At 38.8% G+C, this 21884-nt stretch overlaps 1 protein-coding gene across 3 annotated transcripts in view; it reads right to left on the reverse strand.

The window, feature by feature from the left end:
• LOC126248709 (lysine-specific demethylase phf2-like) overlaps window positions 1-21884 on the reverse strand; it is a 174158-nt gene that overhangs the window by 114604 nt on the left and 37670 nt on the right. For all 3 annotated transcript variants that reach the window (XM_049950004.1, XM_049950006.1, XM_049950003.1), the window contains exon 6: window positions 8496-8682. In XM_049950004.1, coding sequence (XP_049805961.1) covers window positions 8496-8682 — 187 coding nt within the window. The remainder of the gene's footprint in view (window positions 1-8495; window positions 8683-21884) is intronic.

Genomic DNA, 21884 nt, shown 5'->3' on the forward strand with positions numbered 1-21884 from the left:
ATGACAACTAACAAGCTGTCAGTCCACAGGAATAGCCATTGACAAACTGTGGTCAAGAGACAGCTGGACCACCCAGTTGTCCAACACAACATGCTTCACTTAAATGACTGGTTCACAGTCTGCAACATCTGGATCCTTCTTACCAACATCCACCTGTCCCCTTCACTGGTCCCACTGCAGCACAGTGCAGCTTTCTGCTCCACCAATGCACCCACTCATCTTTTCCCTCTCCTTTATTTTTCTCCTTTTCCACTCCCTACTGTGCTCCTCGTCTCCCTCAAAATTCACAACTGCACCTAGCATCCCAACCCTGTCCCCCCTATGTCACTACATACTCCCACAAGCAGAACCACACTCCCCCCTATCCTACCCCTAACCCCTGCTATCCCTTTCCCTCCCTGTCCCTGCCTCCTCCTTACTCCCCACCACTTGCAAATTGCTTCTCCTATCAGGCACAGTTGCTCACAGTCTAGTCTCAGTGACCTGACACAGTAGTCATGAGTGTGAATTGTGGTTAATTGACTGTGTGTTTTTTATTTCAGGAGACGTCCTTTTGGCTGAAAACTTAACTGTATAGCAGTTTTCTGCTTGTGCCTGTCTACTACTCAACATCTCCTGCATTTGGTGAGTAATATTATGCTACTTGGCGGTGGCACGATAAGAAAGTTACTTTCATTCTCAATTTTAGCACACCAGTGTCCTTGCATCTTTTTCTGGTCACATATGATGCTCCATTGTTCCATTGAGCTATGATTGACTGTCAGAAGAAGTGCGGACAGTTATCACTCAGTCAACATAGAACCTATTGCTGTCAGTTGTTTACAGCATGTTTCAGCAACACATTCCCTACCATAATTGAATAACTAATAAACTCTACTGTGTAGAATATATATCTTTTGTATTCTGCCAGTGTTACTTTTGGTTATGCTATTATCTATTAGTTTGGAAGGTAGGAGACGAGATACTGGCAGAAGTAAGGCTGTGAGGACCGGGCGTAAGTCGTGCTTCGGTAGCTCAGATGGTAGAGCACTTGCCCGCGAAAGGCAAAGGTCCCGAGTTCGAGTCTCGGTCGGGCACACAGTTTTAATCTGCCAGGAAGTTTCTATTATCTATTGTTAGTCTGCAGGGGAAAATGAATTACCTTTAGTTGAAATAAGAGAATCAAAAAGTGGTACATTTCAATGTTCTAATGTGACTTAATGGTGCAACTTGTTTCACAATGTATTATTTTGAGAAACCCAAAGACAAAAAGGTGATTTAAACATTCGGGTAGTACAACACACATTCTTCTGTAATCCGATAATCTCTAATCCCACAATACACTATGCATCATAAATTAAAAGATGAAAGAGACACTGCATTAAATGCTTACAATATTTTTATTCTGGAAGCTAATGTAGACTTTGATATGAAATAATGAATTATAAACTCATAAAAAGCTCTATTACGTATCACAACGGACAGTGCTATCTCCCTATATGTATCGGAATATTGGGTTTTGCTCATCTCAAACTCGCTAATATAATAGTTTTGAGGTGTTTTGTAGCGAAATAGTATACGAAAACAGTTTAAAAGGCTAGCAGTCAATACATCTGGCAAACTGCAATAGTGAGCAGAAACTGGAAGGCGATACAAAAATAAAACCAGCAGATTTCACTTATTTCAATATATTATGTAATATGGAATCATTTTTGAGCACCTTATCAAGCCAAGCTACAGTTTTCGGAGTCAATCAGAATGATATAGTACTCTAAAACAATATGCTCGAAGCTCCAACTTAGTACAAAACAACTTGTAGAATTCACAACTAGGCTGACACGGCTGAATGCAGCCTGTTACAATCTTCCCATTATGGAAAAATTCCTAACAGTACCAGAAACTGAACCTGGGTCATCTGTATGGCAGTCAGATGTGCTAACTGCAGAGCTATGGAGGATGACTTTAAATATTTAAATACTAATGACAAATACATTTATAAGAGTACTCCAAGTAAGTAGGAACTCAACAGCAAACAAAATCAAATGAATGCAGGTACAGTGTGGCACAAGGTAAAAGGGAAAATTTGAAGTAACTATAATGAAAGTAAAGAGCAAAATTAGAAAGTTTTAATTTTGGAACCTAATAATAAATTAAATGCCATTAAGTATCACAACAACAACAAAGAATAGTCTTAAATACAATAGCCATTCAAACACACACATTTCTGGAAGTGAGTGCCGAGTTTTTGCAAAGCACCTTGGGACACTGTAACGGGAATTGTAGCTTTCTTCTCGAATGCTGGTTTTTAACTTGGCAATTGTCATTTGATGAGTGGTGTGCACTTTCCTTTTTAGGCAAACCCACAAGAGGAGCAGGAAGGGGTGGGGGTGGAGGGAGTGGGGGTACCGACAAATCTAATTATCTTGAGGGCCAACAAGTGTTGCCAAACATTTAAATTATATCGTTATGAATATTAGGAACATTAAATGCTGTTCTGGTACAAAAGCTAAAGCATATCGACATTCTGTTCAGATGCTCCCTCTCTCAGCCTCAAAGACACAAGGTCCCATCACACATCACGTTGAGACAGCAAATAGTAAGCTTTATGTTAAATGGTCATTCACACAATATTGAAAATTCTATTTGTTTATAATGCTGCTGATCTGGAAACTAGCCTCACCTGACTTGAAAAGATTGAGATCGTCATTAATCTTTTTCATAATTTTTTTTTACAGAATTATTGTGTACCATGTGGTTCGCTGATTCACTTTCTGTACAACTTGAATTTTGTAAGGTCGGAACTTCAAATAACTGTGTAGAATTTGATTGACAGCTGTTCATTTCAGGTTTACTGTTGCCTTGTATTTCTTACCGTCTGCTGTGGAAATCTTCATATTGTCTGTGTTGTCTGCAGTTCATTGAGTGTGTCGACCTAACGCAGCATTCTTTCTTATAGGTGAACCTGTCTCTTCCGAAATCTCATCCCATGTCTTCATGGTATGGAAAAATAGAATGTTATAATTATATCCTAAATTGTAATGATGTTGGAATTCCCGTTCTTGTAAAGTGTGTTCATGGCAAATGCACATTATGAACTAACTGCTTCACAATTACTAAATAGTGCAAGGAGTTGCACACAGAGAGACCATGCACACATTTCTACCAGCTCCTAAGGGTTGCTTCCACTACTACCAAAATTTCTAGTTTTGTTGTGACTATTAATGGCCAGTGCGAATTCATGGAAAAAGTTCACAGACCCTGAAAGTAAGCTGAAAGATGAGTAGTTTACAATTACACAGCATCACATGAAGAGTGGCTACAGTATCCTATAGCACATGTGAACTGAATCCATTGCCAACGACGATCAATTCTCTTCACAGCTCAGTAATTTTTTCCCAGGGAGTGTTTCAGAATTTGTACTGACCTTATTTAAACAGTAACAAGTTAACACTCTTCACTTACAGAAACAATAGACCAATACTAAACCACAGGTTTACTTTTTTCAGATGGCACATTCTTTGGTAGAAAACTCACAAAATAATTATGTCAAAAACTGTCAAACAAATGTGCGAGGATCTTACTCGTAATTTTATATCAGAGGACATCATAAATAAAAATAAAAATTCTAACACTGAAAGTTAATATGTCATCATGTCATTATTTTAGTCATTCTCTTCATATTTTATGTTTTCAGCCATTCCCTTCGTAGTTTATCTACAATGGTGGTGGAAAAAGAAATTTATCTGCAAAGCTTTGTATGGTATGTGAGGACAATATCCTGGCATTTTAATAGTATCCCTACTCCTACACTGTTTTCACAAGGATCCCATTCAGAAACATTCATAATTATATTTTCCTAAGGGAAACCACATTTAAAATTCATTTCTGATGAGAATCCTCTGTCTAGAACTAAATACTGGGTTCCTCCGATACGGAATTGTTAACTGCCTCATAACTGATCAGGCACTGATTAACACACTGACTTTCATGAGGCATTCGACAGCCACAGAAGACCATTACGCCTTATGCTGTGTCTGCCGGTGGATAAAGCACAGCCTTACACCTGACGTTGTGGCCTGGCCCAGCCTACTGGTGAGACAGCTGTCACTACACATCCAGCAGTCATTGTTTTAAGAACGTATATTGGTGATTAAAACTACAAGGTGCAACTGTCAAAAAAATCTTCCAAACCTTATAGAAACCTTTTGAGGTCACATACTATCCAATTAGAGGTTTAATAAAAAAAAGCAAATCTCAAGACTATGGTACTGCCAATGTCAGTGCATTTTATTTTGCAAATTTAATAGTTTAAATTTACAAATTTTTATGCACTAGAGAACATCTGCAATTTACTTGGAGTATTAAATTTTACAACTTGTAAAGAACAAAAAAAAGAAGAAGAAGAAAAACTGTTTCAGATTTAATTTTTACACTATGTTTGCAACTTCTTGTATGAGGTTATAATAATAGAAAAAAAATCAGACACTACAGCACAGTTAACAAACTAGCACCTCTGTATGCTACCAACATTTTCATAAAACATAAAAGGTGATATGAAAACATCCTGAAAGAGGAATGTAAAATTACAAGGAAGATTCTTGTCCCAAGCAGAGCAGAAGATGCCTACAGACAAAAATCCTGGAAAACAACAGAAAATTATTCAACCCTATGGCACACACAACCCTATGGCACACATACGAAAAGTAAGAGTAAAATTTTATACACACATCCAAAAATGTCAAGTAACAAGGCCTATCCACAAAACTTTAACATACATGGAACAATAGAAAACAATACCCTAAATTCAACAAGGAAACGAAAAAAATCTAGCAAGAGCACAAATAAATCCCTCTGACGGTTTGAACAGAAACTCTTACAGGCAAAATACTGACAGATGGGAAGTGCAGTCAGAGAACTGTAGTATGAAGGAAACAGGGAGGAAATGGACTGAAGAAAGAAAGAAAGAAAGAAAGAAAGAAAGAAAATTCATGGAGAGAAAAAAAAAATGGCAGCTGCATGCAAAGTCAGAAAATTAAGTCATAAAGCTTTACAAGAACCAAAAGAGTCCAATCTCACCTAACACTGCCAACATAATAATAATAATAATCATCCTGTGTCTCTCTTGAATACTAAATTGTGAAACTTTTGGGATGATTTATCAACTTAGTGTCAGGTCACACCCAAGTATGAAGACATTCTTAATTCTTCTTACAAGTCACAATGGTACTGAAAATAAACTGACATCATCTTTATTGCAGCTCAGCCTAATACTCAAAACACTGACGAAGGATTCAGTAGAAAGGTGAAGGCATGCACCACCACAGTCAACTACAAAAACTCCATTCCATCACCACCAGTGGTGTATCATGTAATCTGCCCAATGGCCATGCCTCGGCCATCAAACTCGCTGTTTACTCATGAGACTTCAGTGGTTTTTGTGTCGAGAGGTTTGCTAGCAGAATCAAATTTAATTCATACGTTGATAACTCAGCGTGTGTGTATATATATTGGTTCTAATAAACTCCATGTCATTCCAAGCATGTGTGTCAATTTTTACCTCTCTATCTACATTATTCCGTGATTTATTAAGTTTTCAAATTTATACTGACTTTTTGATCAACCGGTATATAACGCAAAGTGAAACTTCGCATGATAAATGAAGCAAGCAAACTAATTGAAGTTTTAACATTCTTTCCATGTAGACCAATTTTCTCCACCCACAAGGATATAATAATGTAAAAATTTCAAATGTCAATAATCACCAGAAGGAACAATTTGTGTAATAATCACTCAATGCGTAATCTCATGCTTTTCTACGGCTCTGCTTGTGTTATAGACTGATTCCCATTTAAATCCTGTCACAACAACAAAGTAATGTTATATCATCCATGTTAAATCTGTATCGCACACTCAAGTCTGAACTGGATTACGAAAGAAGCAAGCAAAGGAAGATACTGTAGGAAGATGATCCCTTCTAATCTTAACTCTTACAACAATATCACAAATTGAGTCTGCCTTGGTGTGAAACACCTTGTTTTATTTGTTTACTTGTTTATTTCTCCAAACTAGTTTCGGCGACAAATATCACCATCAGCAGTGGGTTTTTTAAAATGTAAAACATGCAGGAAATAGCATGGTTATACAAACACAGTAACACATTATTACATTTTTACTGTTTGTTTTTTGAAATATCATTTTCTATGGATACTTTCTTACTACCTTATTTATTGCATGTTATGGCATGTTTTTGAGAATTATTGTCGCTGTTTGCGGCACATTTTATGTGCTTTTTCCTGTTGGCATTTATTTCTCTCAGCAAACGTCATGTCATCTGCAACTGTGTGAGGGGCTGTTAGTAAACAAATACTAAAAGGTGAACTTAGTACGTCAGCAATGTACACTTGGGGTTGCAGTAGTGTTGTGAAATCCAGTTTTGGTGTATACTGGGCTGCTACATAATTATTCGTGTACTCCCATTCGTTAGATGCCATGTAGGTGATCTATACACAGAAAAACTAAACTTTCACACTTTGTTTATAATCAAGAACATTACACCATCTCGATGTTCGCGCCCATCGCAAGAGGCGTATCGCATGTTGCGAGAAGGCTATGAAAACTGTAGCAGGAATTACGATGACCTCTGTTCCTTATTTGTGTGTGTGTGTGTGTGTGTGTGTGTGTGTGTGTGTGTGTGTGTGTGTGTGTTTTTGTTTGATGGGGAAGTGGTTCTTTTGCGTGTGTGTGCTTTCTGTTCTGTGTACTTGGTCAGTTCTCTCAGAGTGGTAAGGAATGTGTTGTAAAGTGTTGTGTTTTCGTTTATTACATTTTTCCCTTCCACTATAGCCTTTTATATGTAGTAATTTTCTTCTATTGTTAGTAGTTGGTCTAGACTGTTGCTGTTTTTCAAAATGTGTAGTTAGTTTTCGATATTAGTGGGGTTATGGTTTGTGTTCATTAGATGTTCTGCAAAAGTTGAACGTGTGCTGTCACTCTGTTACACACTAACATATAATAACAAAATATCATGTCTTGCAAAAAGCATGGGATCCCAATAACATTCAGAACAAATAATACAGTTAAAAAAATTCTAAGACCCATCAGAAAAACCTCAGACAAATTTAGCAATGCTGGAATATATCAACTCACATGCAACTCTTGTCAGGCTCAATACATAGGGCAAACAAGCAGAAACTTCTGAACGAGGTACACTTCTGCATCACACACAGAGACATAAATAAGGAACAGAAATCATCGTAATTCCCGCGACAGTTTTCATAGCCTTCTCGCAACATGCGATACGCCTCTTGCGACACGCGCGAACAGCAAGATGGTGTAATGTTCTTGATCATAAACAATGTGCAAAAGTTTTGTTTTACAGTGTATAGAATCAGCTACATGCCGTCCAACGAACATGAGTACACGAATAACTAAGTAACAGCCCAGTACACACCAAAACTGGATTCCACAACACTACCGCAACCTCAAGTGTATATTGCTGACATACTATGTTCACCTTTTAGTATTTGTATACTAACAGCTGCTGACACAGTTGCAGATGACACAACATTTGCTGACAAAAAATACCAATGGAAAATATGCCTCAAACAGTGTCAATAATTCTCAAAAACATGCCATAAGATACAATATATAAGGTAGTATGAAAGCATCCATAGGAAATGATATTTAAAAAAAAAAAAAGTAAAAATGTAATAATGTGTTACTGTGTTTGTATAACTATGCTATTTTCTGCACGTTTTAAATTTTGAAAAACCCACTGCTAATGGTGATATTTGTCACCGAAACTAGTTTGGGGAAATAAATGAGTAAACAAATAACAAGGTTTCCAGAATGAGATTTTCACTCTGCAGCGGAGTGTGCGCTGATATGAAACTTCCTGGCAGATTAAAACTGTGTGCCCGACCGCGACTCGAACTCGGGACCTTTGCCTTTCGCGGGCAAGTGCTCTACCAACTGAGCTACCGAAGCACGACTCACGCCCGGTACTCACAGCTTTACTTCTGCCAGTACCTCGTCTCCTACCGTCTTTTAATCTGCCAGGAAGTTTCATATCAGCGCACACTCCGCTGCAGAGTGAAAATCTCATTCTGGAAACATCCCCCAGGCTGTGGCTAAGCCATGTCTCCGCAATATCCTTTCTTTCAGGAGTGCTAGTTCTGCCAGGTTCGCAGGAGAGCTTCTGTAAAGTTTGGAAGGCAGGAGACGAGGTACTGGCAGAAGTAAAGCTGTGAGTACCGGGCGCGAGTCGTGCTTCGGTAGCTCAGTTGGTAGAGCACTTGCCCGCGAAAGGCAAAGGTCCCGAGTTAGAGTCTCGGTCGGGCACACAGTTTTAATCTGCCAGGAAGTTTCAAATAACAAGGTGTTTTACATCAGGGTGGACTCAATTTCTGATATTATTGTTTTTCAGTGCAAACACAGACCAAATAGGAGAGTTTCAAGATAAAGTTATTGACCCTAACTCTTACTTCATTAAGAGGAAACAAAAGTTCAAGTCTTACCTTGTATACATGATACCATACAGAAGTCCCACCAAAATCTATATGAAAATCTGTGTACGAGTCTCTCATTCCTATTAAACAATACTTTTGTACTGCAGGCTTGTCACACTCTGATCTCTCTGGCCATGCAGAGTTCACCCAATCCAATTCCCTTGCAACAGTAGGGGCTTCCACAAGTTCTGACAAACTGAAAAATAAGAAATGTCCATGTTCAGAAGCAATATAACCATTGAATTTCAACACAAATTTTACACACTGAAAGCGGGGGTCAGAAAGCTACCTTCAGCCAACAGCTTGAATGAATCCAAATTAGCGATATGCATAAAATAGCACACCAGCAACTGTGATTAATGCTGCAGAGAGAGTACATGTAGGCCCAATGCCTTCTCACGTACCCACAGAAGTCAGTATTGGGGGCAGCCAGAAATGGAAGAAACACGTGAAACCATGGGACAGTACCTCTCTGTGGTGTCAAAAGGGACAATTTTAGCACACAAGTTCAAATTGTAAAGAATTAACAGTTAAAGGAAAGTGGTTTTACATTCTGACATGTGGTTTTAGCACAAGATAAACAGCATATTTTCCATGTAACAGTAATGGAATGTGTGTGAAATCTTATGGGACTTAACTGCTAAGGTCATCAGTCCCAAAGTTTACACACTACTTAACCTAAATTATCCTAAGGACAAACACACACACCCAGGCCCGAGGGAGGACTTTAACCTCCGCCGGGACCAGCCGCACAGTCCATAACTGCAGCGCCTTAGACCGGTAACTGTAATGGACCATATAGCTCTCTCCCAAGTGTTATCTTCACACTAGAGCATTGTGAAAGATGTGGTTTAATGTTCATAAACACAAGACATAATCTGCTGCATGCTGGCCTAGAGGCTAATGCGCATTTGCATTCGTTTCCACAATGCAGAAAACCACTAATGCCACTAAGTGCACTAGGCATATGAATTCTGTCACTAGTACGCAGAGTGGCAAAATGTAGTGTTTTTACATGAGTTCCTCTTCAGTGTGCGCCACTGTGAACATTGCACAAATGTTACACTCAACCTTGCTGACTACAGTCTATAATGTCCACATAAAAGCTGTGACTCTTCAAGCGTTCCTGGCGGATATGTTGCAAATAATCTTCATGAGTTTGCCACTGGATGATGATGATGTGCAAATTCCACAATACTTTCTCGGAGCAACTGTCCAACATCTTCAGGTACCTAGCCATCAGCAAGGTTGAAGCACCTGAAAAAGTTGGACAGTTGCTCCAAGGAAATATTGTGGAACTTGCACACCATCATCTGGCAGCAAACCCGTGAAGACTATTTACAATATTAAAGCTTTTCAGCGTGGCTCAGGGATGATGTCAATATTAGTGAAAAATTGTCTTTTTATACTGAAACACCCGGGAAAAAAATAAATAAATAAATAAAATAAAAATTCATTTTCTGCCAATTTTGGCACTATGTTTCACCAATCTTGGTATTAGTTTCTGACCACTTATTCTTGAAGTACAGTTATGTTCATTATTTTTGTTTCATTTCATTGTTTTTCAGTGGTCAGTTGGAAAAAAAGAGAAAAATAATTACATCATCACTTATTGACATCACACATCAATTTTTTTTCCACCATTGAAAAAGAAATTATTTATGATATACCCATTAAATGTAATTAGTTTAATAAAAAATAACTTTGCAACCATACAGTGTTGAAAGTTTTTCAAAAGAAAACAATGTCATAATTTCAGAATTCTCTTCCAGGACACTACACTGCCGATCTGTCATCACTTCAATATTGTGTGAAAACAGCAGCCCAGAGTCTAAATTTCGATGTGGAAGACAGACTGCCTTCAGCACAACACCAGACATTTTGCCAATGTGCACATATCCTGCTGTTATGGAAATTTGCATTCCCAATAAATTATGCAGGGACTTTTGTAGCGTCACAATACCTTACACTACAGACCTGCCATGGTGGAAACAAGAACCTAGAGGTGTGAACAATTACACGGATATGTGGCCTTAAAGAGTTGGTAGCCTAATTTGAAAGTACACCTCCACCTGAAGTATTCGTCCCTTCATATTTCTCAAAACCTTGCTAACTTAATCACTGAAAACTTATTTTCCCATCATAATCAAGTACTCTTCACTTTTATCATGCAATACAGGTAATTTTTTTATCTGGCAAACTCAGATTTCCAAATTATACCAAGAAGACACAGTCTGTGCAGCACTGTCATGCAGTGAATAATTTAAACTGGATATTTTGGAAGTATCCAAGTATAAATATCGACTCACCAAATTCAGCACTTTAGCTACACAAACATATAAACCAACATCTCACTCGCTTAGTTTGCTTCTGTCAGCAAATCGAAGCATAGGACACACGAGACCATGCAAACATGTTTCTGATGATAAGACAGAACACTGAGGAAGATTATTTTAATGTTTGTTCAATATTATTTTGACTATTTGTGATCAAAGTTTGTGTGACAACACAATCTGTCGCACAAATCGGGGCCTAGGTTAGGTTGAAAGGTGAACAGGTGCCATGTTTGTGTTTGCACGATTTAAGTGATGTATTTGGCATTTTTCATATTTTTAAGTGCATACTATGAAAATATGTAGTTTAATTGATGCACCAAATTAAAGATACATCGAAAAGCATTTTTTTTTTTTTTTTTTCTTCTTCAACAGATTGTGCAAAAGTGTTGTGAAATGTCATATCAGCGACTAAAACCGTTACTGGAATGTTCACAGGAAAGGGGTATTTTTGTTTGATGTCACATCTAAAGCTATAGTTCTTTTCATTTGTAAACAACTGTCATTTTAAGATTGAACATAATTCTCAGAATTGAGAAAAATGTCAAAACCCAAACTCAAAATTCAATAACTATCAAGTAACAAAATTAGTAAATTGTCACCATCACATTTACAACATCTCTACATGTGAACAAGGATAATGCCAAATTTTGTGACATTTCATTAAAAAGAAACTGCCAGTTTTATATTATGTTTCTGAAAAATCACAGATGTAGGGTTTTTTATCATTTACATAAAATTTCCAGTCAGTAGTAGTAATGTGAAGATAACGTCATGCGATGGCATCCCATATTAGCAACTACACGTGAAAATCTAAAGAAACTGCACAATATGGTATCGGACAATACGTGATTAAATATATATAAAGTAGATGGTACACACAATGTCTGCGCCAACTTTTGTGACAATTTGGTACTGTGTACAATATGTGGGTCAACACCTCAAACAACAAACACACTAGTGATCAAAGTAGTCAATGGAAACATGAGTAAAAAATGAGTAAAAAAAGGGGAGGGGGGGGGTGTTACATGGTGGCTAGCCTGGATTGAACAACAAAACCAGCATCTTTAATCAGGTCAATGCACCTGCCTATGGATGTCCTTCGGCCATGGGAAAACTTAAGGATACGAAACATAAACTGTAGGAAGATCTCTGTATTTACCAGATTTGGAATCCGCTGAACCCTCAGAGTTCCACCTATTCTCACATTTAAGTAAGTTTGTTTTACTATAACTTATGAAGTATGTATGTCAATCTATATGGTTAGGGTGTCCATGTAGCTAAACTGTTTGCAGAAAAAGTAAATAATAACCTTGTAACTTCGGCTAATGCTCCTATAACACACTTATCACTTTGTCTTACTCCTAGCCAGACTATCAGATAACAACAGGGTTGATCGCATGACCAGATCTTGATATTTAAAGATTTTTAAGCTTTAATCACATAAAAATAACAGATATATTGTGAAAATTTTGACCATAAATTGAATTTAAATCTTATAATGAATCAGAATAACAACAATTCGAACCATATTTTCAACATAGGAAAATATGCCTATTGTAGTCTCTGTTTCCTCGCATTTACCCTGTAATAAAGCATCCACTGTTTTCCATTATTGGGCAAATTTACTTCCTTTTAACTTTATGGTTAGATGCCCTCCTGTTTCCACAGTCTTCAGTTAACCTAAGGCCTCAATTACACTGTCAAAGTGTACAAAAGCTAAGACCATACACTAAATTTTATAGAAGGTATGATAGAACACACTAGCAATGATTTTATTAAACATCTTTTGTAAAACATATTTACAAAAAGATCTTTTACAATGTAATACAGGCCAGTATGAAGACTGGAAATACACAACACACCGTCCCTGCATCCACTTCATATCACATATTACTCAATGGGAATGCACATTTTCTTAATGAAACATCATAATTAGCAAGTGTCATTAAAACGTATATTAATGTGAGAAATTCAAGTCTACCAATGGAAAGACCGTACAAAAATTAAATTCATGTATCACTACTACTGTGACAAAAAGTTTAGGGCACTTTTTATTTATGCAAGATTCACACAATTTTTCCCCACGTTCATAAATCAGTTAAGATACTGAGAACATCTAAGCACATTTGACATCATAGTGAAAGTGTATCAAATTTGTTATGCCACTACAGTGAACATCAAGAATTAAAAAAAAAAAAATGTGCTGTTTGCATGTCCTTGTCTACTGGTGTAACAGGTACTGGTGGAGGAAGAAACTGAGTATACGTGGCAAGCACAGAATCGCCATGATCTTTGCTCTCTGGTAGTCACAGTTAGCTTGTCCTGTTTAATCATGCTCTATGAGACAAAGTGGGTTTTTGTTTTGGAGCCAAACAGCTGCACATGCATTCACTCATGAACCTTACCCAATTCTGCTACAAGTTATAAATATTTTAAGCATTTTAATGTTGGATTTTATGGTGCTCATAGGTTTTAGTGAACATTATATTAATGTGTGTGGTTGGTGGTTTTTTTTTTTTTTTTTATATACATAACTACTGCTTGTCCTACAAAGTCTCTGTCACTACAGTGATGAACGTGGTTGCTAGTGAGTATAATGAAATACACTGCCTAAACAAAGAAGATGAAGCACACAGGCGGGAAGGAGGAAATGAAATTTCAGAGTTTTGGAGGGTATGTAATGTTACTTCAGTGATTACAAAATAAAGTCAAATTTACAAAGAACTTTGAAGTATGAGCTTCTTATCAGTACGGTACTGCAACACCTCACCCAGTATGTCTGCACTTGTTTGGTTGGGAAGTGTGTAACAAAGCTGTTGTATCTTCTGAGCCAGCAAATGTTGTAACTGGTCTTTTATGTACTGGAAAATGGCATAGAGTTGACATCAGAGCTGATCCCACACACATTCTACTGAGGACAGATCTGGGAACCCTGATGGCCATTATAGTACCTTAATATCATGCAGACAGTGCACAGATACATGTGTCGTGTATGGACAAGAATTTTCCTGTTGAAAAATGGCACCAGGTACAATTGCATGAGAGGTAATGTACGAGGATACAGGCTGTCAGTGACAAACCATTTGTACAGCAGGAGTACCCTCAACCATTATCACCATGAACTGAAGTCAAACCCAATGACTCCCAACATCCCAACACCAGGTGCGACAGATGTGCCTGTCCGAAACATAAGAACACTACCTCTCCCCAGTTCACCACCATACTCGCCATGTGTCTGGCGCACAATGCAGCAATCCTCCCTTGTCGTGGTCAGATGTGGATGACTAGAATCATGGCAAGTATGCCTGTTTTCATGTACTCATGCAGTCCAACACTGGGCTACTGTTGCCTCTGAATGCCCCACAAATCTGGATATTGCACAATTCGATCCCACACAGTGGCCCCTTCCAAACCTCTTCAGGTGCTGATAACGCTGTCTCTCACGAGACTGTGGCATATTGTATCCTCCACATTGATCACTCAATATCTGATGCTGTTCCCACCCCTTATATATATGCCCCCAGTTCTGGTAACACTAAACATGAAAAACACAAATGCCATTATACCTGTCACAGATAATTACTCCTCTAATCATTTACATACCTGTTGATAGTGTGACTGTGTGCTAAGTTAGACTGACATCAGATCACATCTTTTATTGGGCAGCGTGTATTACGGTCTCACTTGCTAGGAGAAGCTTATTTTCATGCTATGATTTTATTGATTTTACTTTGGAAGTCTGCTGCACTACCTTAACATTTAGAACTCCTTAAATATTTTATTTGTAGCTCGCGATTTTGCATGGGTGTGAAATCACTTCGATGACTGCAACACAACAGGATATTTTTTTGTCGTCCCCAGTGTTCCAGACAAACATTTTCCCATCAATAAAAACTCACTTACTGACTTGTGTAGTTGTGTTATTGCCGGAATGTTGAGTTGAGCAATATGGGCACAAATAGAAGGGGTAGCATTACAAATGAGGTACAGCTCCTACTTCAAGAAAACCCACTTGCTGTATATTTTGCACAACAATGTGTTGTGGCGGTGGTGGTGGTTACCAAAACTTCTTCAAAGAATTGCAGGTACTATTCAGTTCCTGGTCTGCCCACCTGCCTGAAATGTCACCTATGCAACATGTCTGATACAGGGTTTGCCACCAACTAGTATACCAAGATCGTCCAGTAACAAATGTTTTCATTTTGTAGATTCTCACACAAACTCCATGGGGTGAGATGTCACAAGAACATGAAGATCACACACACTTAGTTTCAGTGTATCAGCATTTAGAGATAGCATGTATAAGTTTTCAGTAAATTGAATTTTCTAATAAGGGAATGGTCCAAACCACCATGTTGAAACCTGTCCTGAAATTTTTTATACACTAAGAATATACCAAAAGAAACACAATGTCAAAAATTTAGAGGGTAAGACATGCCGCAAATAATTTTTTAAAAAAATGTTTAAATTTGCCAAATTCATATCTTGCCAGATGGCTGGAGAAATTTATACCCCTGCTGTAGCTGTAGCAGACTGCACATGTGCAATATGGCGGGCACATGTCCTTCGTTGATAGCATGTCTGTTTACAAACATTATGTGGTTAAGTTTCTCGACACTAGGGTGCTCTACTTTGCAGATTTAAACCGGTAGACATATAAAAGTTCCAACAATTCATGCCGTATCTCCCGCCACTGCTAAACTCTACTCTGCGTGGTGGCTGAGAGGAGTAACTAGGTTCGCACGAATAATGATATCACAGTCATTTCCAAACTGTCCCTACAGTGCATGCAAAGTTTTGTGATTGTTGTAATTGTCATCACATCTCTGTCGTACCATATTTAGTGTGTTTCATCTTTTGGCCACTTGTAGTGCTAGTTCACACCTTCACTCAGTTTGCGTTGCTCAAATGTTTTTGGTGTGTATTTCTACATAACTGAGGAAGCAAAGTACTGGATAACCTAAAAAAGATGACTACAGTTTAAGAGATGCAGAACAACATATATGCAAACACCACACAAAATACTTACGTACATATTTGCACTTGATATTGAGAAAAAATTCTCAAAATGCACTGTGCTAATCATGAAAACGTATGTAACTGATGCAGAGTTTCATTATTTAAATAATGAACGATAGCTGCAGGCCTTCCAAAAACATCGATAATGATATATGAAACTGATTCAAATGTTTCTGCTTCCCACTTGTCAGCTCCCATTATATCAGCAGTTTTTATTAGATAGTAACCAAGTCCCTGACAAGAGAATTTTTGATGTCTATTATGTGCACATACATAAAGTGTGTAAATACAAAGGGGTATCCTATACATAACTTTTTCAGCTTAAAACATTATTTCCCAAATTTTACATTTTCCGACATTTTACACCTTTTTAAGTCCCTTAAAAGTATGAAAACGGGGTTTCACCACGTAACTCGCAACACTGCTATCATACTTTATACAGTCAATTTCAGTTTCTGTTCACAGTTTCTCTGAAAACTGTTCACAGTTACTATTTGCTCAAATTTGCAACTCGTTTGATATCCATAACAATTAGCAGCTGCCTTTGCGATACTGCTAAGTGTTAATGGAGAGAAAACTGAATTTTCCTTGTGATCTCTTCATATATGCCTGCTAATATGCATCTGTCTTTGAGCAGCTTACAGAGTTTCACAGTAATGTGGAATATACCTTTGCGAAGATGAAATATGAAGACTGTGGTAGGCAACTGAAATCACCCATTCTCCTGAATACCTATATACGTGCATTTATTTGCTAATTTCTTGGACACTCAGTCAAATGATGTCGACATTGTTAAAAACTGTGGAAACATTAGAGGAAATTACTGATGATTTTGTACACTGTGGTTCGAAGGATGATAAATGAGCTAATGAGAGTCCTGAAGAGAGACACATCACCCAACAATCCCAAAGAAAACCTGTACAGTACTAACTTTCAGTGACAAAGGAAAGGTTGTAAATTATTTGGTTACATGAAGGTGGGTATAATGATTAAAGTCAAGCAGTGTGCAAAGCTACTTTCATTTTTGTAAAATCTGGATCTTTATTGTATAAATGGAATTAAGATTTATACCAAGTACGAAATATGCGCAAAAGTGTAACAGAAAATCTTTCCGAACGATTTAGAACTGCTTGTGAGAGTCAATTCACCGTTGCTGGGATAGATCAAAACTGGGTTCTCAGAATTGCAAGTTGGATGAACATCACTGATTTCAAAGCTTCTTTGACCCACTTAAGCAGCTTCAAGAATTTATACAAAAAAGAAAGTCACAAATTTATTAAGTTTACTTGAAGAAAACCTGTAGAGAAGGTGTCATTAACAAGTAATACTATTAGGGAATTTGTAGGTGACATGAAAATGAAGCTTCTTGCTGTGTACAAAAGCAGTCAATCAGGTTTTATGCAAGAATGGCATGCAAATCGCACTTTATTATTTAGAGGAAGAAGAAGAAGAAGAAGAAAGAAAGAAAGAAAGAAAGAAAGAAGTCAGAGTTGCTGGTGCCATTGCTGAATGCTATGACACATGCTATCGTTCTCTCCCATTTTTCTAGATTTTACAACCTTGATTACAGCATTTTTGCTACCTACTAAATAGTCTTTTTTTTTAATTTTTGAACTTCTTACCAGCTGCAAAAAATAATTCACTGCTTTTGTTGCGCTCTTGTCCCGGACATGATGATGACAAAAAACAATTAATATTGTTGCAGAAGAAGCTGAGTAGCACCATGGTGTAGTGGTTATGATACGAAACGGTTGCATGAAGGGTCGCGAGTTCAAAACTCAACTGAACTTAAAATTTTAATTTCTATATTCGGTTCGAGTACATTCTAGAAGCATCCACAAATTTGAAGAATTATTGTACTGGAATGTTCTGTAGCTGTATATATACTCTATGTGTTCTGGCCGGAGGCAGTTCACTCCACGCTCTTTTATGTGCAAGTGCTGAATAAACCTTCGTTAAGTGAAGTTAGTGTTCATTATTCATCTAATTAGACCTTCTGCTACGTGACATTATTCTGGTGGAAGCACTGGGTATTGGAACTTGTGATAGCGAACATTATCGTCGACACAGTGGCTCCCATCAGGCCACGACAGAGCCGCCGATTACGTGGTTAGAAACCCGAGTTTGAGCCATATTCAACATATCACTATCTACCGAAGACAGAAGAAGAGGATGTTGCAATGACAGCAACTGTGTGCCACCACATGAGACATCCTTCCGGGTTCTCTGGTGACGATGGCCAAGATCCAAACAATTGGCTGAAAGTATATGAGTGTATAGCCAAATTTAACAAATGGGATGACACTGTGTGTTTGGCTAGCATATTTTTCTACTTGGAGGGCACTGCCAGGCAATGGTATGAGAACAACGAGAAGAAATTCACAAGCTGGGAAGTATTCCAGGCAGAACTTGGCAATTATTTTGGGGATACACAACGACAGAATTGCAAGGCTGAAGATTTAAGTGCAGGGCACAGTGCCCAGTACAAACTACAGCATCCTACAGTCAAGAAGTCTTTGAGGTGTGTGAAATAGTGGATCCTAGAATGAAGGAGGAAGGTAAGGTTGCACATCTCATGAAGGGTGTTGCTGAGGACATGTATCAAGCCCTACTCCTGAAGGAGGTTTCAACAGCAGACAACTTTATAAAATGATGCCAGTATATCGAGACAATGGATCAAAAAAAGAATTACACACAAGAAGTTTGAACGGCCTTCAAACATCATACCGATGTCTGTGATGGAGGAAGCAACTGATTTCAAAAGTGTTCTTAGTCAGATAGTGAGAGAGGAAGTTCAGAAGGCACTTGAATTGCACAACGAGCAAAAAACCATGACACTTCAGGAGGTCATAAGGGAGGAAGTGGTACAGACATTGAACCCAATCTCTCGTCCTTCATTTCCCTTTAAAACAGTGAAACAGTCGAGACCCAGGAGAAGTTACATTCCTACAATGCCGCATGAGGAACCTGTTTGGGCACCAAGGAAGACCGACTTCTGGAGGACCCAGGATAAGCAACCAGTACATTTCCACTCTGGATGACTGGGACATGTGGTGCGCTATTGTCAAGAAAGGTGGCGGATATTTGATGACATCCGCGCCACAAGACAGCAGATTGATCTTAGCTAATGCCACCTCTGGGACGACGAAGATGAACAAGAAGATGTGGGTGGAAGATGACGTAGGTCACCATCGCCGCAAGCTAGCGGCTGGAGAGGACGCTCCCCAGCACGTTGATCGAGGTCTCCATCGCTGTTTAGAAGCTCCAGCCAATCACCTAGCTACCGCAACCTGGGAAACTAAAGGGTGCGACCTTCCTTGCAGGTAAAGCCGCCAAAGAGAAAAATCCTACACCATCAATCACTACAAAAATGATAGGAAACTATGCCAATATTCCCATGGATGGCCGACCACCCCAAGCTCTTGTCGACTCTGGAGCATCATATTCAGTCATTTCCGAGAAGTAACATCGCCAGTTGCAGAAAACCATATTCATTGACAACAAAACATCTCTGCTGAAGGTGGCTGCTGGGAAATATGTAAAACCTACAGGAAGATGTACCATTTGTGTAGGTATAAGTGGCCATACACAGCCCTTAGAATTCATCATCTTACAAGAGTGTAGTCATGATATTCTCGGATGGGACTTTTTGAAAGCTTCTCAGGCTATTATAGATTGTGGTTGCTCTAAGATTATGCTAGATGAGATGAGATGAGATGAGATGCTGTGGACAGGAAGATGCACATCCGAGTGTGTGGAGACTATGTGTACTGGATGAAGTTATCATTCCTGCAGTCAGTGCTAGAAAGGTAACTGTCACGTGTCATGCCATGCATCAACCCATGTATCTTGTAGTGGAATGTAAGAGAAGCATACCACTGAAGAATAACTTGGTCATCCCAACCTATGTCGTCTCGTTTAAGAACGGATTCAGTGAATAGTTAACTGTCGCCAAGAACCGCAGATCCTTCCAAGACACATGTGCGTAGCAAATGCTGAGCCATTAATTGAAGAACAGCTGAGAGTCGTAGAAACCTCCCATACCGAGTCTGTGGGCGAAATCAGCACTACCACTACGAGACAAAAACTTCTAGCTTGACTATCACCAGATCTCACTAAGGAACAACAGAAGAAGCTACTTGTCATTCTTCAAGAGTTCTCTGAATGCTTCAATCCACAGGTGAAGAACGGATCAGACAAATCAACGGTAAAGCACCGGATTAGCATAGGAGACCATCAACCAATAAGCCAGAGAGCATACCGTGTGTCAGCAATGGAACGCTGAATAATTCGCGACTAGGTAGAGAAAATGATGAAGAATGACATCATTTAGCCTTCGCAGGGCCCATGGTCGTCACCAGTGGACCTTGTCAGGAAGGAGGGGGGCAGTTGGCACTTTTATGTTGATTGCAGGAAGCTTAATAAGGTAACTGGAAAGGACATTTAGCCCCTTCCACGAATTGACAATACACTAGATTGTCTGAAGGGGGCTAAGTTTTTCTCAACCGTGGACATGTACTCGGGATATTGGCAAATCGAAGTAGACGAGGCTGATCATGAGAAAACTGCATTCATCACCCCTGAGGGCCTGTGTAAGTTTAGGGTAATGCCGTTTGGTTTGTGTAATGCACCAGCGACTTTTGAACGGATGATGGATAATCTTCTAAGTCACCTGAAGTGGATGATGTGTCTTGTTATTTGGATGACATTATAGTATTCTCACTGACATCTGATGAACATATAAAAAGACTGAGGGCCGTTCTTAAGTGTCTTCAACAAGGCAGACTGAAACTTAATCCAAGAAAGTGTCTCTTTGGAGCAAAAGAAATCAAAATGTGTCAAATGAATGTGAGCGGCCAGACCCAGAAAAGGTGAGATCTATAATGGCATTTCCTAGTCCTAAAAGTATTAGAGATATAAGAAGCTTCCTTGGATTATGTTCTTATTACCGTAATTTTATCAAAGACTTTTGTATCAAAGTCAGGTCACTCCAAGAGTTGTTAAAAGCTGATGCTAAATTTACCTGGGATGGTGCTCAATAAGATTCTTTCTACGCGCTGCAAAATCCTCCGATGACTGACCCTGTACTTGGTCTGTATGATGAGAGAGCACCGACAGAACTACACACAAATGCCAGTGGGTATGGGTTCGGTGCTGTTCTGGTGCAAATTTAAGATGGAAAAGAGAAGGCGCCTATGCATCTAGGACACTTACAAAAGCCGAGAGAAACTACTCATCTACAGAAAGAGAATGTCTTGCTTTGATCTGGGCCAAGTGCAAATTTCGACAGTACCTCTATGGAAGACCATTCACAGTTGTTACAGGCCATCATTCACTTTGTTGGTTGACAGGTCTTCAGGATCCAACAGGGCGACTCGCCAGGTGTGCACTATGTCTTCAAGAGTATGACAGTACCATAGTGTACAAAAGTGGAAGAAAACACCAAGATGCCGACTGTCTCTCAAGAAACCCTGTGCAAAACCATCAAGACTTTGTCAAAGATAGTGACTGTGTTGCTGCACTCCAGGATCTCTCTGCTGAGCAGAAGAAGGATGCCAAGATATCTCAAATTATGCTTGCTTTAAATCAGTAGGAGGATTTGAAAGGACAATTTAAGATAGTTAATGGATTACTTAGCAAGAAAAACTGATCCGTTTGGAAAGAAGTGGCTACCAGTGATTCCTTAACATATGCACTTAGATGTTCAACAGAAAATCCATGACACACCTGAGGCCGGACATTTAGAGTTTATTATGACCTATGACAGAATCCGCAAGAGATTTTTCTGGCGAGGTGTATTTAGAAGTGTCCATCACTATGTGTCGCACTGTCGAGAGTGCCAGAGGAGAAAGGCAGTTCCTCAGAAACCACCTGGCCGTCTCAAACCAATTCCACCAGCCGAAACGCCTTTCCAGCATGTTGGGATTGACCACCTCGGATGACTTTCAACATCTGCTAGTAGCAATAGATGGATTATTGTTTGCACTGATTATCTGACATGCTATGCCATTACGAAAGCCGTGAAAACAGCCAAAGCATCCGA

The sequence above is a fragment of the Schistocerca nitens genome, chromosome 3, assembly GCF_023898315.1.
Source record: "Schistocerca nitens isolate TAMUIC-IGC-003100 chromosome 3, iqSchNite1.1, whole genome shotgun sequence".
NCBI lineage: Eukaryota > Metazoa > Arthropoda > Insecta > Orthoptera > Acrididae > Schistocerca > Schistocerca nitens.